The sequence below is a fragment of the Tursiops truncatus genome, chromosome 4 (genome assembly GCF_011762595.2).
Source record: "Tursiops truncatus isolate mTurTru1 chromosome 4, mTurTru1.mat.Y, whole genome shotgun sequence".
Taxonomy (NCBI): Eukaryota; Metazoa; Chordata; class Mammalia; order Artiodactyla; family Delphinidae; genus Tursiops; species Tursiops truncatus.
In genome coordinates this window covers 136,114,308-136,129,593 of record NC_047037.1, presented here as the reverse complement: position 1 = coordinate 136,129,593, position 15,286 = coordinate 136,114,308, and the positions used below count along the sequence as shown (strand labels likewise).

At 42.2% G+C, this 15,286-nt stretch overlaps 1 protein-coding gene and 1 long non-coding RNA gene across 7 annotated transcripts in view; one reads left to right on the top strand and one right to left on the bottom strand.

The window, feature by feature from the left end:
• Positions 1 to 31: 31 nt before the first annotated feature.
• Positions 32 to 13,007, bottom strand: LOC117312187 (uncharacterized). Its single transcript, XR_004526450.2, has 4 exons — positions 12,877 to 13,007; positions 5,242 to 5,308; positions 378 to 478; positions 32 to 156 (listed from the first exon to the last, which is right to left on the bottom strand). It is a non-coding gene; the product is annotated as an uncharacterized lncRNA (long non-coding RNA).
• The window catches only part of VPS26C (VPS26 endosomal protein sorting factor C), a 70,452-nt gene continuing 67,858 nt past the window's right edge, over positions 12,693 to 15,286 (top strand). For 2 of the 6 annotated variants that reach the window (XR_012331612.1, XM_033856070.2), the window contains exon 1: positions 12,985 to 13,358. Coding sequence is in view for 4 of the 6 variants with exons in the window: in XM_033856070.2 (XP_033711961.1) it covers positions 13,302 to 13,358 (57 nt within the window). In the remaining 2 variants the exon portion in view is untranslated. Of the gene's footprint in view, positions 12,910 to 12,976; positions 13,359 to 15,286 lie in introns of those variants that run through there. The other 4 variants (XM_033856072.2, XM_033856073.2, XM_033856071.2 and 1 more) reach the window with 4 other exon arrangements.

Below are 15,286 nucleotides of genomic sequence, written 5' to 3'. Positions count from 1 at the left end.
ACACAAGCCTTAAATGACACATTAGACCAGATAGAATTAATTGATATTTATAGGACATTCTATCCGAAAGCAGCCGAATACACTTTCTTCTCAAGTCCACCCGGAACATTCTCCAGGATAGATCACATCTTGGGTCACAAATCAAGCCTAGGTAAACTTAAGAAAATTGAAATCATATCAAGCATCTTGCCGATCACAATGCTATGAGATTAGAAATCAATTACAGGTAAAAAAAAAACTGTAAAAAATCATAAACAGTTGGCACCATAACCGAGACAGAGCAGAGGATACCTCATCTGGAGGATGAGCCCCTTGGTGGGCAGCCATTGGCCTGCTCAGTTAGGGTCGGGGAGGGTGAACCAAAAGGTGGAACTTACCTACAGGGCTGTGGTAGCACCTGATATCTCCTTGCCACCTGGCCCGCCTGGAAGTCCAGGAAGACCCAGTAGTCTGTGGAGGAGTCCAGCGCACCACACTCCTATAGTGGATACAGGAGCTGCAGTGGGGACCTGGCCACTGCCATATTTAAACCTTGATAAGCTCCACCCCTGACACGTCCTTAGGCATTCACGAGCAATGGCAGGAAATCAAGTTAACTTCAGTGATTTTCCTCACGAAAATCTTTTACAAAACATCATCTTGTTCTATTTTCTTCTTAGTGGGTTCACACTGTAGAATTTTGGATAACTCCAGTACACTAACTCTCAGGGCATGATGGTCCATTGTTGATACACTGTATGACGTTTACAGTTGGCGCATCAGCAATATCTCCTTGGTAATCGACATGGTAAACAGACATTCTACTTCAGGTAGGTAAATGGAAAGGAAATAACAAACCAGGAAAGGAGAAGCTTGGCACCAAATGTGAACTTTACACAATTTGAATTATTGGAAGGCTGTGGGAATGAAATTAACGTAGGAGATAAAATATATGGTCTTAACAAGTTTTCCTTTCCTTACAGCTTTTTTAATACCGAAAGTGTTTATGGTGTAGTATTCATCAATTTGCCTATTTGAGAGATATTTTAGATGTCTCCCCCATAAATGATAAGGCTCCTCTCTAAGGAAGAATATCCAGAAATGAGTAAATTAATCTTGTGTATAACTTGACTCCATCTTGCATTTCAATTACAAAAGCCAACATACCTGTGTGTGGCTTAGGATCATTTAAGTAGGTTTCTGGCTCTTGCAGTTGAAAGAATGCTGACTCTGCCCTTATGAATTCTTTTTTCCCCTTCTCAAATTTAATGGTAACTATTTTTTTAAATTTAATAGAAAATACTTTAAATTTGATGGTAAATATTTTTTTAAATAATGCATGTTTGTGAAAAGAACTAAAAAAGAACAAAAGGTACTCATAGTCCTAATCACCCCAGTACAGACACTGTTAATATTTGGGGGGCATTTCTTTTTCTGCTAGGATTTCTGTGCTTTTTTTTTTTTTTTTTTTTGCGGTACACGGGTCTCTCACTGTTGTGGCCTCTCCCGTTGCGGAGCAATAGGCTCCGGACGCGCAGGCTCAGCGGCCATGGCTCACGGGCACAGCCGCTCCGCGGCATGTGGGATCTTCCCGGACCGGGGCACAAACCCGTGTCCCCTGCATCGGCAGGCGGACTCTCAACCACTGCGCCACCAGGGAAGCCCTCTGTGCTTTTTTTGTTTGTTTGTTTAACTTAGAGACTTATGTTGCATGTACTTTTTTGTTTGCCTGTTTTTCACAGCTGTAATCATATTATAGCTAAAACTCTGAATTCTTTTTAAATTTTTATTTTAGCACAACCATTTTCTATGTTAGAATATGATCTGCATAACTGTATGACTTTTGAGGTCAACTTATGCAAATATAATTTATATAAAATAAGCCACACCTACCGTATATATACACAGTTTGATGAATTTTAACAAATGGATAACCTGTGTAACTAACTCGCACTCAAGATATAGGTTATTTCCTTCATCTTAAGAAGTACCCTCCTGACTGTCTGTAGTCTGTCCCCCAGCCTCCTCACGGGTATCCACTGATCCATTTTATGTCACTATTGGTTAGTTTTGCCTGCTTGGAACTTATATTAATTATGTAGTCTTGCTCAGCATGTCTTGAGATTCATCCATGCTGTTGTATGTATCAGTAGCTTGTTTTTTAGTTGTTGTGGTTGTTTTGTCTTTTTCTTGTAATACTGTGTAGTCTTGTTCTGTTTTTTTTTTTTTAATTTTTGGCTGCGTTGGGTGTTTGTTGCTCCACGGGCTTTCTCTAGTTGCAGCTAGCGGGGGCTACTCTTCGTTGCAGTGGGCAGGCTGCTTATTGTGGTGGCTTTTCTTGTTGTGGATCATGGGCCCTAGAGCACACGGGCTTCAGTAGTTGTGGCACGTGGGCTCAGTAATTGTGGCTCTCGGGCTCTAGAGCACAGGCTCAGTAGTTGTGGTGCACGGGCTTAGTTGCTCCGCAGCCTGTGGGACCCTCCCAGGCCAGGGATCGAACCAATGTCCCTTGCATTGGCAGGTGGACTCCTAACGACTGCACCACCAGGGAAGTCCCAATAGCTTGTTTTTTGTATTGATAAGTAGGGATCCATTGTATGGATATACTGCTATTTGTTTGTCCGTTCACCACTTGATGAATATTCGGGTTGTTTCCAGTTTTTGTCTATTATCAATTATGCTACTACGAACATGCAAGTACAAGTCTTTGTGTAGACATATGTTTTCATTTTCTGGGTAAACACCTAGGAGTGATTGTGCTCAGCCGTATCATAAGGGTATGTTTAACTTTATAAGGAGCTGCCAAGCTGTTTTACAAAATGGTTGTTTCACTTTTCATTCCCATCAGCAAGTGAGGGTCCCAGTTCCTCCACAGCCTCACCGATACTTGGTATAGTCAAACTCTTTCATTTTAGCCATGCTAGTGCTGTGTAGTATATCTCGGCATACTTTTAATTTGCATTTCCATAATCGTTAATGATGCTGATCATCTTTAAGTGTGTTTATTGGCTATTCATATTTTTTTCTCTTGTGAAGTGCCTACTGAAGTCTCTTGACCGTTTATTAATAAGGTTGTTCGTTAGACAATATAAATCCTCCAACTTTGTTCTTCTTTTTCAAAACTACGTCGGCTATTTTGAGTTCTTTGCATTATCGTGTAAATTTTTAAATCAGTTTGTCCATTTTTACCAAAAAGGTTACTGAGGTTGCTAAATGGGATTGCACTGAGTGGAAGAATGGTCATCTTAATAATATTGAGTCTTGTACTCAATAAACATGGAATATTTCTCCATCAATTTAGGTCTTCTTTTATTTCTTTAAGCATAACCATGTTTTTAGTGGCTGATAATTTCTCACTGATTTGAAGGTATAGTTTACCAAACCAAGACTGTTTTGTCAAGTAGGTTTTTTCCAATTTTTCATTACTAATAATTTGCTGTGAATACTGTGATGTTTAAGGTTTTTTTTTTCAAATTTAGGATTATATTGTTTAGATAGATTTACAACAGTCAAATTACCAAGTCAAAGAATATTAACATTTAAGAAACTTTGGTATATATTGCCAAATCTTTTTCTACCTTTGTCATACCATTCACATTACTATTATAAATGAATGAAGATGTTTGTTCCACCTCTTATCTGCCAATATTGAGTATTTTTTGCTAAATGAATCTCTGAAATGGAAGATTCTTACTAGCATTTCTTTGGTTTTTTTTTTCTTTTAAGTTAAACATTTTTGCATATGTCTGCTTACTACTTAATTTCCTCTTTTGCAAGTGTTATTCATATCCTGCGTTTTAAAGTTCTTCTTATAGATTTGACAGTCAAAATCTTAAGAATGGGGCTTCCCTGGTGGCACAGTGGTTGGGAGTCCGCCTGCCGATGCGGGGGACACGGGTTCGTGCCCCAGTCTGGGAGGATCCCACATGCCGCGGAGCGGCTGGGCCCGTGAGCCATGGCCGCTGAGCCTGCGCGTCCGGAGCCTGTGCTCCGCAACGGGAGAGGCCACAACAGTGAGAGGCCCGCGTAATGCAAAAAAAAAAAAAAAAATCTTAAGAATGATCCCCCAATGACTTTCACCCTTGTATAATTTCATCCCTTTTGAGTGTGGGTAGAAGCTGTGAATACGATGAAATATCTCTCCCAGGATTATGTTGTTATGTGGCATGGTTAACCTTAAGATAGGGAGATTGTGCAGCCAAAAATAAAATAAACATTAAAAAAAACTATATTAAAAAAAAGTCTATGCCTAACTTGTTTTATCATTTCCTTTTATTATTATTATTTGTTTTTTGGCTGTACTGCACAGCTTGCAGGATCTTAGTTCCCTGACCAGGGATTGAACCTGGGCCCAGCAGTGAAAGGGCCGAGTCCTAACCACTGGACTGCCAGGGAATTCCCTGTTTTGTCATTTCCTGAACTCTTAATCCAACTAATTTTTGGCAGGAGGAGGGGATAGGAGAGCTTATGGTGAGAGAGCAAAATCTAAATGAATTTTTCTTCTATCAAGTCATTTAGTCTAATATCATTTGCCAAATAATCCTCTGTTTTCTACAGATTTGTGATAACTCGTTTATCATATATTAAAGTCTTAAATACTAATATATTGGTGTCTGTTCTGAGCTATCCTGTCCAACTGATCTTATGCCAGAATGATGTGGTTTTAACTCTTATAGCTCTACTTTGTGCTAAGTAGGACTCTTTTCCCTGCAATTAACTTTTTTAAAAGATACATCATTTTTTAGCATTCATTATGTTTTCAGAAGAATTTTAACGTGATTTCATTAAATTTCCTCATTAAAAATTATATTGAGGGGAATTAATGAAGACTAAAAATTAATTTTATAAGGATGGGCATTTAAAAGTATTTAGATATTCTATTCAGAAATACTACCCATCTCTCCATTTTTCGTAACTCATATATCTTAATTCAGCCTCATAGCTTTATTCATGTAACTCAAGCATATGTTACATTCAAATTACTCCCGAGTATTTTAGATTTTTATTGCTATTTAGGATACAATCCCCATTTTCATTTTATTTTCTAACTGGTTATTGCTGTTAAATAGAAATGTCTATTGATTTTTGTGTATGTAGCTGTTTTAAGATTTACAGGCACAGCATATAAACGGCCAAAAAAGTAACAATCTTCATTTCTCTATAACTTAACCCAGTTTAGCTCTCCAGCAATCATTTCTGCTGAGGGTGGGGGAAAAAATTCAATCTTACTGTTCAGTTGGAACTCAAGTGATAGTGTCTTACCTTCCCCTTTCACATCCCCATTCTCCTTCTTGGCTGGGATGGGAGAGTCGTGTGGTTCAAAAATGTCCTGTACCACAAAAACAGAAATATAGATCAATGGAACAGGATAGAAAGTCCAGAGATAAACCCCTGCACCTATGGTCACCTAATCTATGACAAAGGAGGCAAGAATATACAATGGAGAAAAGACAGTCTCTTCAGTAAGTGGTGCTGGGAAAACTGGACAGCTACATGTAAAAGAATGAAATTAGAACACTCCCTAATGCCATATACAAAAATAAACTCAAAATGGACCTAAATATAAGGCTGGATACTATAAAACTCTTGGAGGAAAACAGGGAGAACACTGTCTGACATAAATCACAGCAAGATCTTTTTTGATCCACCTCCTAGAGTAATGAAAATAAAAACAAAAATAAACAAATGGGACCCGATTAAACTTAAAAGTTTTTGCACAGCAAAGGAAACCATAAACAAAATGAAAAGACAACCCTCAGAACAGGAGAAAATGTTTACAAATGAAGCAACTGACACGGGATTAATCTCCAAAATATATAAAGAGCTCATGTAGCTCCACATCAAAACCCACAAACAATCCAATCAAGAAACAGGTGGAATATCTAAATAGACATTTCTCCAAAGAAGATATACAGATGGTCAAAAAGCACATGAAAAGATGCTCAACATCACTAATTATTAGAGAAATGCAAATCAAAACTACAATTAGATATCACCACACACTGGTCAGAATGGCCATCATCAAAAAGTCTACAAACAATAAATGCTGGAGAGGGTGTGGAGAAAAGGGAACCCTCTTGCACTGTTGGTGGGAATGTAAATTGATACAGCCACTATGGAGAACAGTATAGAGGTTCCTTAAAAAACTAAAAATAGAACTACCATATGATCCAGCAATCCCACCCTGGTTATATATCCAGAGAAGACCATAATTTAAAAAGATAGATGCACCCCAATGTTCATTGCAGCACTATTTACAATAGCCAGGACATGGAAGCCACCTAAATATCCATCAACAGAGAAATGGATACAGAAGATGTGGTACATATATACAATGGAATATTACTCAGCCACAAAAAGAATAAAATAATGCCATTTGCAGCAACATGGATGGACCTAGAGATAGTCATACTGAGTGAAGTAAGTCAGAGAAAGACAAATATCATATGATATCGCTTACATGTGGAATCTAAAAAAATGGTACAAATGAACGTATTTACAAAAGAGGAATAGAGTCACAGATGTACAAAACAAACTTATGGTTAAGGGGGGAAGGGGAGGAGGGATAAATTGGGAGACTGGACTTGACATGTACACACTACTGTATATAAAATAGATAACTAATAAGGACCTACTATATAGCACAGGGAACTCTACTCATTACTCGTTAATGACCTATATGGGAAAAGAATCTAAAGAAGAGTGGATATATGTATATGTATATCTGATTCACTTTGCTGTACACCTGAAACTAACACAACATTGTAAATCAATTATATTCCAATAAAAAACAAAAAAAGAAAATGCCATGTATCTTGGCCAGTGACCCAGCTGCAGTAATTTGCAGTCCATTTCAGCAAAGGCAACACCACGCTAGAGGGCTTCTAGAGTAAGCTTGAGCTCTCCCCACCCAGCTCACAACGCACTCTTGCTGGATCTGCTCATCCTCTGCTCCTTCACGCTCATTCAGCGTCTCTGAGTTTTCCATCATTTTCTGCAGCCCTGTCCATCCCCAACTCCAAGTGGGCTGTTGACTTCAGAGGACAGATAGCCAGACCTCACCCCAGGATATTTTTGCTCCATTCTCTGTTCACACCCCTTCCTCTAGACCAGACACATTTCATATCTTTGGAAAAGTGCTGTTTATCACACATTTTTTGATTCAAGGTGTAAATTTGATGTAAGGAATTTTGGGGGTCACCTACTAGGAATTACAGGGCATAAAAAATACTTCAGCTAATAGTTAAAAAATATTATCCTACTGCATATATTTATCTTGTCTTCTACTATGGAATTCAAAGATACATACAAAGCAGAGAGATGGTACAATAAAGCCCCATGTTCCCATCACCCAGCTTCAGTAATTATCAACATCTGTTTCAACAATCATCCTGCCGGTCACAACTCCTCCCTTCTTCCTGCTGCTCCCCCTCGGCCTGGAGTTATTTTATAGCAAATACCTGATTTCATATCATTTTACTCTGGCCAAATTTTCAAACAATTTTTTTGGGGGAGCTGCATTGGGTCTTCGTTGCTGCATCAAACAGTTTTTTTTTTGTTTTTTTTTTTTTGCGGTATGCGGGCCTCTCACTGTTGTGGCCTCTCCCGTTGTGGAGCACAGGCTCCGGACGCGCAGGCTCAGCGGCCATGGCTCACGGGCCCAGCCGCTCCGCAGCCTGTGGAATCTTCCTGGACCGGGGCATGAACCCGCGTCCCCTGCATTGGCAGGCGGACTCTCAACCACTGCGTCACCAGGGAAGCCCCAAACGGTTTCTTTAATAAATTTTCAAACACTTTTTCTGATAATTTTTCTTCCTTTGGCTGTATCCCATAGGTTTTGATATGAAGCATTCTTACCTTGTTATTTTTTAGCTGGTTATTGTATTTTTACTTACTCCTTGACCTAATGTATTTGGGAAAGTATGTCTTAATCTCCAAGTGGTCAAAGTTTTGGTGGTTAAAGTTTCTGTACTATACCTAGTTAATTGAATTTGAGAGTGTCTTTGTGGCCTAGTGTACAATCAATGCTTATAAATGCATGATGGACACTCGAAAAAGTGAATTCCCTGTAATTCCATCTTATTTGCTAATTGCTCTTCTTACTTATTTTGTTAAAATCCTCTATGTCTTTGTTTTTTATCTGCTTGATCTCTGATACACTGTGTTGTGTTAAAATCTTTTACTTACTGTACCTATTTATCTTTATATGCCTGAATATTTTTGTTGTATATATTTTGTTACTATATGTTACAGGTTGAATTGTGTCCCCACCAAATTCATATGTTGAAGATCTAACCCCCAGCACCTCAGAATGTGACAGAATTTGGATACAGGGTCTCTACAGAGTTAATGGAGTTACAATGAGGTCATTAGTGTAGGCCCTAATACAATATGACTGGTGTCTCTACAAAAAGGAAGAATTTGGAGACATATACACATAAAGGGAGAATGCCCTGTGAAAGTGAAGACACAGAAAAAGAAGACAATGTGAAGGGACGCAGGGAGAAGACAGCGGTCTGCGAGCCAAGGAGAGAGGCCTGGAACTGATCCTTCCCTCATGGCCCTAGGAAGGAGCCGATCCTGCCAACACCTTGTTTTAAGACTTCCAGCCTCCAGAAGCTAACGTGAAAGCACAATTTCCGTAGTTTTAAGCCACCCAATTTGTAGTACTGTATTTTGTTACAGCTGCACTAGTAAACTAATACACTATAAAATTCTGCCATAATTTTAAGTCTTCACTATCAATTGATAAATGACCCCTAGTCCTTTCTTTAAAATCACCTTTTACTGTAACGTTGTACCCCTGCTTGATCTTCACATTTGATTGGCAGTCCTTTGCTCAGTCTTTTAATTAAGGTCCTGTGCCTCTCTGCTATAACCCCAGGCCTTTGTTGTACACACATTTGTGGCACGGTGATTGGTGATTGCATATGTGAGCTCTGGAATCAAAATGGGTGGCTGCCATTTGGTTGCTACATGGTCTTTCAGTGCCTCAGTTTTTCCCTTTTATAAAGTGAGTAAACAGTAATTGTACTTGTATCGTAAGACTGTTATGAAGATGGAATAAATCAAAACATTTAAAGTGCTTAGAACAGTGCCTGGCCCACACTAAGTACTTAATAGATATATGAACTGTTATGAATTCTATTAACTTCCCTGTAACGAAGGTATTGTGAGATCACTTTACAGATGAAGAAAACTGAGGCTCAGAGAAGTTAAGTCAGGAAGCTAGTGTGACAGGATTGTTGCAGGAAGCAGGCTCGGGATGGAGATTAATGTTCAGGAAGCATATTGGGGGTGAGCAACAGGAATGGAGGGATAGGGTGAAGAAACAGGACTGGGTTGGGCAGAGGGAAAAGTTGAACGGTCACGCAGTTACAACAAAGGCTCCCCATCCAATGGGAGCTAAGTGGCTTAAAATACGTCACAAATTTTTTGATGCCCCCTTCTAAAGGTAGAGCCAAATTCCCCTTCCTTCAAATATGGGTTGGATTTAGTGACTCTTCTAATGAACAGAAGAAAAGTGAATGTGAGAAGTCAGGCCATACAAGGCACTGTAGCTCCCTGTTTGCTCTCCCTGTGGGATTGCCTGTTCTGGGAGAAGCTAGCTGCCATGCTGTGAGGACTCACAAGCAGCCTGTGGACTGTCATACAGAGCGAAGTAAGTCAGAAAGAGAAAAACAAATATTGTATATTAACACATATATGTGGAATCTAGAAAATGGTATAGATGATCTTATTTGCAAAACAGAAGTAGAGATACAGACATAGAGAACACATCTATGGACACCAAGGGGGGAAGAGCGGGGAGGTGGGGTGAATTGGGAGATTGGGATTGACATATATACACTATTGATACTATGTATAAAATAGAGAACTAATGAGAGCCTGCTGTATAGCACAGGGAACTCTACTCAGTGCTCTGTGGTGACCTAAATGGGAAGGAAATCCAAAAAAGAGGGGATATATGTATATGTACAGCTGATTTACTGTGCTGTACAGTAGAAACTAACACAACATTATAAAGCAACTATACTCCAATGAAAATTAATTTAAAAAAAAAGCAGCCTTTGGACAGTCCCACATGATGAGGAACTGAGCCCTCCAGCCAACAGTCACGGGAGGGAGCCATCTTGGATCTCCCAGCCTTAGTCAAGGCTTTGGATGACTGTGGCCCTAACATCTTGACTGCAACTACCTGAGACCTTGAGCCAGAACGACTCAGTGAAGCTGCTCCTAAGTTCTTACCCACTTTCTTAACTGTTGGGGTAACTTGTTATGCACAGTAGATACTAATATAGGGAGCTTTGGAGTTGGAACTGTCCCAAACTGTGGTGAGGGAAAGAGGTCTTCATATCCTAAACTGACTAGTCGTTAGATATGGGCTGTCCCCACCCCCTCTCCCCTCCCCCACCTCCCCAAGGGACCATGGCTTTGGGCAAAGCAGTTTTCTTCAGCTGAGGGCAAGTTTTGAAGAGTGACGTAACTGAGAACTGTTGAGAGCTATACTCTGAGTAGATCAGGGAACATGTCCTTCAGTCCTGAAAGGTCTGAACAGAGAATCACAGCATCCACTAAAAGATGTTTAGTGGGGCCTCTCCTCTTGTCCCAGAACGAGCACTAAGCTCACGGCTGAAAACAACATAGTACCCCATCTTCTAACAAAAGAGGCCACAATCGGAGACAGACACTTTCCGCACGGATTAATAAAAGCTGCAGATCTAGCCCTGCTTCCACGGAATACTTTCTCAATCCTCTCCTTCTCAGTCTATATCGGAAGGCAGGCGAAGGAATGAAAGGAGGTAGTTGGCCTTGGGGAGCGTTTCTGGTGGGAAGTGATGTAGTGGGGAGGCTGTACGATAATCTCTCCGCTATCAGTAGGGCTTACTGGAAGGAGAGGCTGGTGTTCCATTTCCTACCTGCAAACCTGTCTAGTCAGCATTCTTGCTGATTTACTTCTCTCTGTGTTTCAGGAGGGAGGAAGAGGATGGAAGAGAGATGGCAGAGTGGAGAGCAGAGGCCACAGGCAGCCTCCAGTCTGGCCCTTTTGTGTGGCAAGGGCGCGTGTTTCTCAAGAGTCGGGTGGACTCTGTGGAAGATAAATCGTCTCCAGCTTTCTTGCTGGACCCTCACCCACAAGACTTGGTATACTGCTCGGTGCGGTCAGTGGGGTGATGGAAAAGATCGAGCTGCAGGTACATCTTCCATGAAAACATATGGAGAGGACAAGGCCCATCAGGTCTTCCCATATGTACCCCATGAAAGGAGTTTCAAACAAGAGCCTGTTATCCAGAGAAGCAGGGATCAACTAAGATAGAACTCTAGCAGTGGCCAGTTAAGAGAAACTTGCCTCAACACAGAAGAAACCAGGCCTTCAAGAGGATGTTGAGGAAGTGTCTGAGAACCAGAACCATGACTTGTACCTTAGCACCCTAAGAATCTAGGATCCCACTCAAGCCACGAGATCAACACACTAACAGGGTCTGATTTTAGTAACTGAATTGACCAGAACAGTATCACCTAAGGTGTGGTTAAGGGATAGAAAAGATTCAAAAGAACAGCGATCGGAGAAAAAATGGACTGTTCTTATGTTTGGAAGCCATCACACGGAGAAGGTCCAACAAACTGTTTACACTGATAACTGCCGGAACTAAAGCTCTCTGCAGTGCACCAGCATTCCAGAAAAATTGTGTACAACCTACATAGATGAGTGAAATATAGCACACTTGTCCTCAACGAACAAGAAATGTTCTGTTACAAAATAAGTTTAAAGCAGGTTTGCTGAAGCAAACAAGTCTGGAATGTGGATCCTTTTAAGGTGTTTCTTTTCCTCTTTCCCAGCTTTGTCTACTGAGACTGACATTTTACCATTTGGAAATGATGGGTGAGTCTGGTGGAAACGGATCCACGTCTTGAACTGCAAATAGACTAGACAGTGATTATTAAGTCCCTAATGAATTGTTTTAGAATTGCTGAGTTTGAGTTGTCAGGAAGGTATCTAAGACCGAGACGAAGCCCCGAGGGCACGGAGGAGCTGAAAACTGAATATTGGGAAACACCAATGTATCAACCTTCAAAAGCAATTGTAGCTATAGCACCATCACTGTTGTCCTGTAAAGTACCTTACATTCCCAAGAGAGAGGCACTCGTGATACTAATTCAGGATACCGTTTTACGGAAAAATTCTCATGTAATTCTACAAGTAACTCACTTAAAAAAACAAATAGCAGAATCAAAGAATTTTAAATAAACAAAAAGCACTGTATTAAGTCAGCTACCAAAACAATGAAGATTTACCTCTCTGCTTATTAGAAAAGTTCTTGTTTAAAACATTGACAAGGGATTTTATTTCAACCAACGTAGTATGTTGCCTAGCACCGTACCGCTGCCCTGTCTGGAGGCAATCCTCCCACAAAGCAACGTACTCCTTGTGTGTAGTCAGCTCTTGCTGGGAAAAAAAAGATTAGGCAGGACCGTTTCTGCTTTTAGGTTTTCATTTCCTTGTACTGTCAGGACCCAAGGCCTGCGAGCCGCGCCTCCCCACATTCTGCGCACCCCGTTCCAGGGCCCGCGCCGAGGGAGTACCCACAAGCCCCCGCGGCCCTGCGAGGCTGGGCGAGGTCACCCGCGCTCCCCGAGACCTTGGCCCCCGGCTCGGCGGCGGGGGCGGGACGGCCGAGCCGCCCGCCAATCCACGTTTTGCAGGCAGCGAGCGCGGGGCCTCGGAACGGGCAGGGAGAACTGCCTAGCCGAGGACGGACACAAGGCCTCCGCCTTCAGAGCCCCCGAAAGAAAGCGAGAGAGGACGAGAGACGACAAGAGGAAGGGACTGGAAGCGAAGGCAGCCCCCACTTATCACCGCCTTAAAGCCAACTCAACAGCGCAACGCCTCTTTACCCCGCACAGCCTGACGGGAGCCTCAGCCTCTAGGTACTGGCTGCGCCCGCAACGAGTCCCTGGCACCGCCCCCTGCCGCGGGGCACGCCGGGAGAGCCGAGTTTCCCCCTTCCTCTAGTAAACGGGCGAGACGAAGGGTATTTCCGGTGTTAACGACTATCTTTACGGAAGAGGTGGGGTTAATCCTGTCCCGCCCTTCCTGGCCGGCGGGGCGAAGACTGACAGTCTTCGGCAAGCGCTAAGGCCCGCCCCTGCACCGGAAGGAGGAAGGCGGGGGAGTCGAACAGGCGTCAGGCGCGGTGTCACGTGTCGCAACTGCTGGTGGAGAGAAGAAAAGGGCGGGACCCCGGACGGAGGGGTGGGGTGCCCTTCCTTCCCTTGGGTCACGCGCGTTAGAAAGTGGTTCCCGAAACGGAGTATTCGAGATGGGGACCGCCCTGGACATTAAGGTTAAAAGAGCGAACAAGGTTTATCACGCCGGGGTAAGTAGGGGTGGGTGTGCCTGCAGGTTCTGTTGTCTCCCAGGTCCCGCATACTTCTGGGTTTTCCTGGGCGGGGCAAGGCGCACCTCCAGGTAAGTCCCGGTCAGGTGCGGACCAGCCAGGTGCATCCCTGCCAGGTGCGTCTCGCTTGCGCGGCTGGCTGCTCTAAGAGCGGCCCCCGCCGGAGTCGCCGCCGGGGTTGGGGAGGCATGCAAGGCCGAGAGGCTGGCCCGAGGGCTGCAGCGCTAACCGTCGGGCGCCTTGAACATCCAGCTCGGCCTTGGGCCCCCGGGCTTGAGCTGTCGCCTAGAGCACTGAGGGGGGAGGAGCTTGATGACCAAACGCCCCGTTCCTCACTTCTAAGTTGAGTGCAAAGGTCTAAGGACAGAAAGGCAGAAATAAACTTGGAAGCAGAAATACACACTTTAGGCCGTGCTCAGCTTTAACACCATACAAAAGTTATTCATTTCTCTGGTTTTGTTGTTTTAATAACATACAAAAGGAATAGCATATTAAAATGCAAGTCAGAAAAAATCTTAACTATGCCATTAACAAGTTTTGGGCCACTGGCTACTTAATCTCTTAGGGCGTCAGTTTCCTTATTTGCCAAATGAGGATGCAAGGTTCCTCTACCTCTAAGTCGGGGAATCTCAACCCTTGCTGTACTTCAGAATCCATCACTCAGGGGAATTTAAAAATACGCTAACTGGGGTCTCACACCCAGAGACACCAGTGATTCTGATGTGCAGCCGGGGATGAAATCACAACCAGCTCTCACACTCGGTGGAATAAAATTGAGAGTAGTGGTTGGTCACGTGAATGCAGGGAGGTCTCAAAAGGGCCGCTAAAGCCTTTCGGTGCAAGATATTTGCGGAAACCTAATATTTACAGATTCAATCGGTCATCTCCAGATTATTAATTACAGAGGGGAAAAGTTACCTTTATAGTGGAGGAATCTGCTAGTCACCATCCTAACCAAGACCAACAATGAATACCACCTTTCCATCACTGTCACCACTAATGAGATTGACATGTTCTGGCATAACAATAGAGGGTTCTGGCATGAAAAACTGAGAAGGATACAACTCATCTATGTAGCCTTCCTGCCAAAAGTGCTTAACTTCCCTCAGTTCATAAGGAAACAGGCATGTTCATATTGAGAAACATTCTGTACAGTAATTGGCCTGGATTCTTCAAATATGTTAGTGTCATTAAAAAGAATTTTTTTAGATTCAAGAGATGAAAGGGATTTGAAAACCAAATACAGTACCTAATTTTTGATAAATTTGAATATGGGCTATATGTTAAATACAAGTTTTGTTTTGGTGTTAATTTTCCCCAGTATGATATTCATATTTTGGTTATGTGAGAGAATACTCCACATACTGAAGTGCTTAGGAGTGAAGGGTCAAAATAACTAAATTTTAAATGGTCCAGCCGTATCGTGTGCGCACATATGAGGAGAAAGAAAGCAAATGTGCCAAAATATTAACTGGTGACTCTAGTTGGAAGTTATATGGGTCTACTTTGTATTCTTTATTGAGATCTAATACCATAAAAATACACCTTTTCAGGTGTACAATTCAGTGGTTGTAATATATTCAGGGTTGTGCAACCGTCACCACCATCTAATTTTAGAACATTTTTATCACCCCCAAAAGAAACCCTGTACCCATGAGTAGTCATTCCTCATTCCCTCTCCCTCTTGGCCCCTGGCAATCACAGATCTACTTTCTGTCTCAGTGGATTTGCCTAATTAGGACATTTCATGTATATGGGATCATACAGTGTGTGGCCTTTTGTGATTGGCTTCTTTCACTTAGCATAATGTGTTCAATGTTCATGCATGTTGGAGCATGTATCAGTTCCTCATTTGTTTTAATGGCTGAATAGTAATCTGTTGTATGGATATGTCACATTTTATGTAT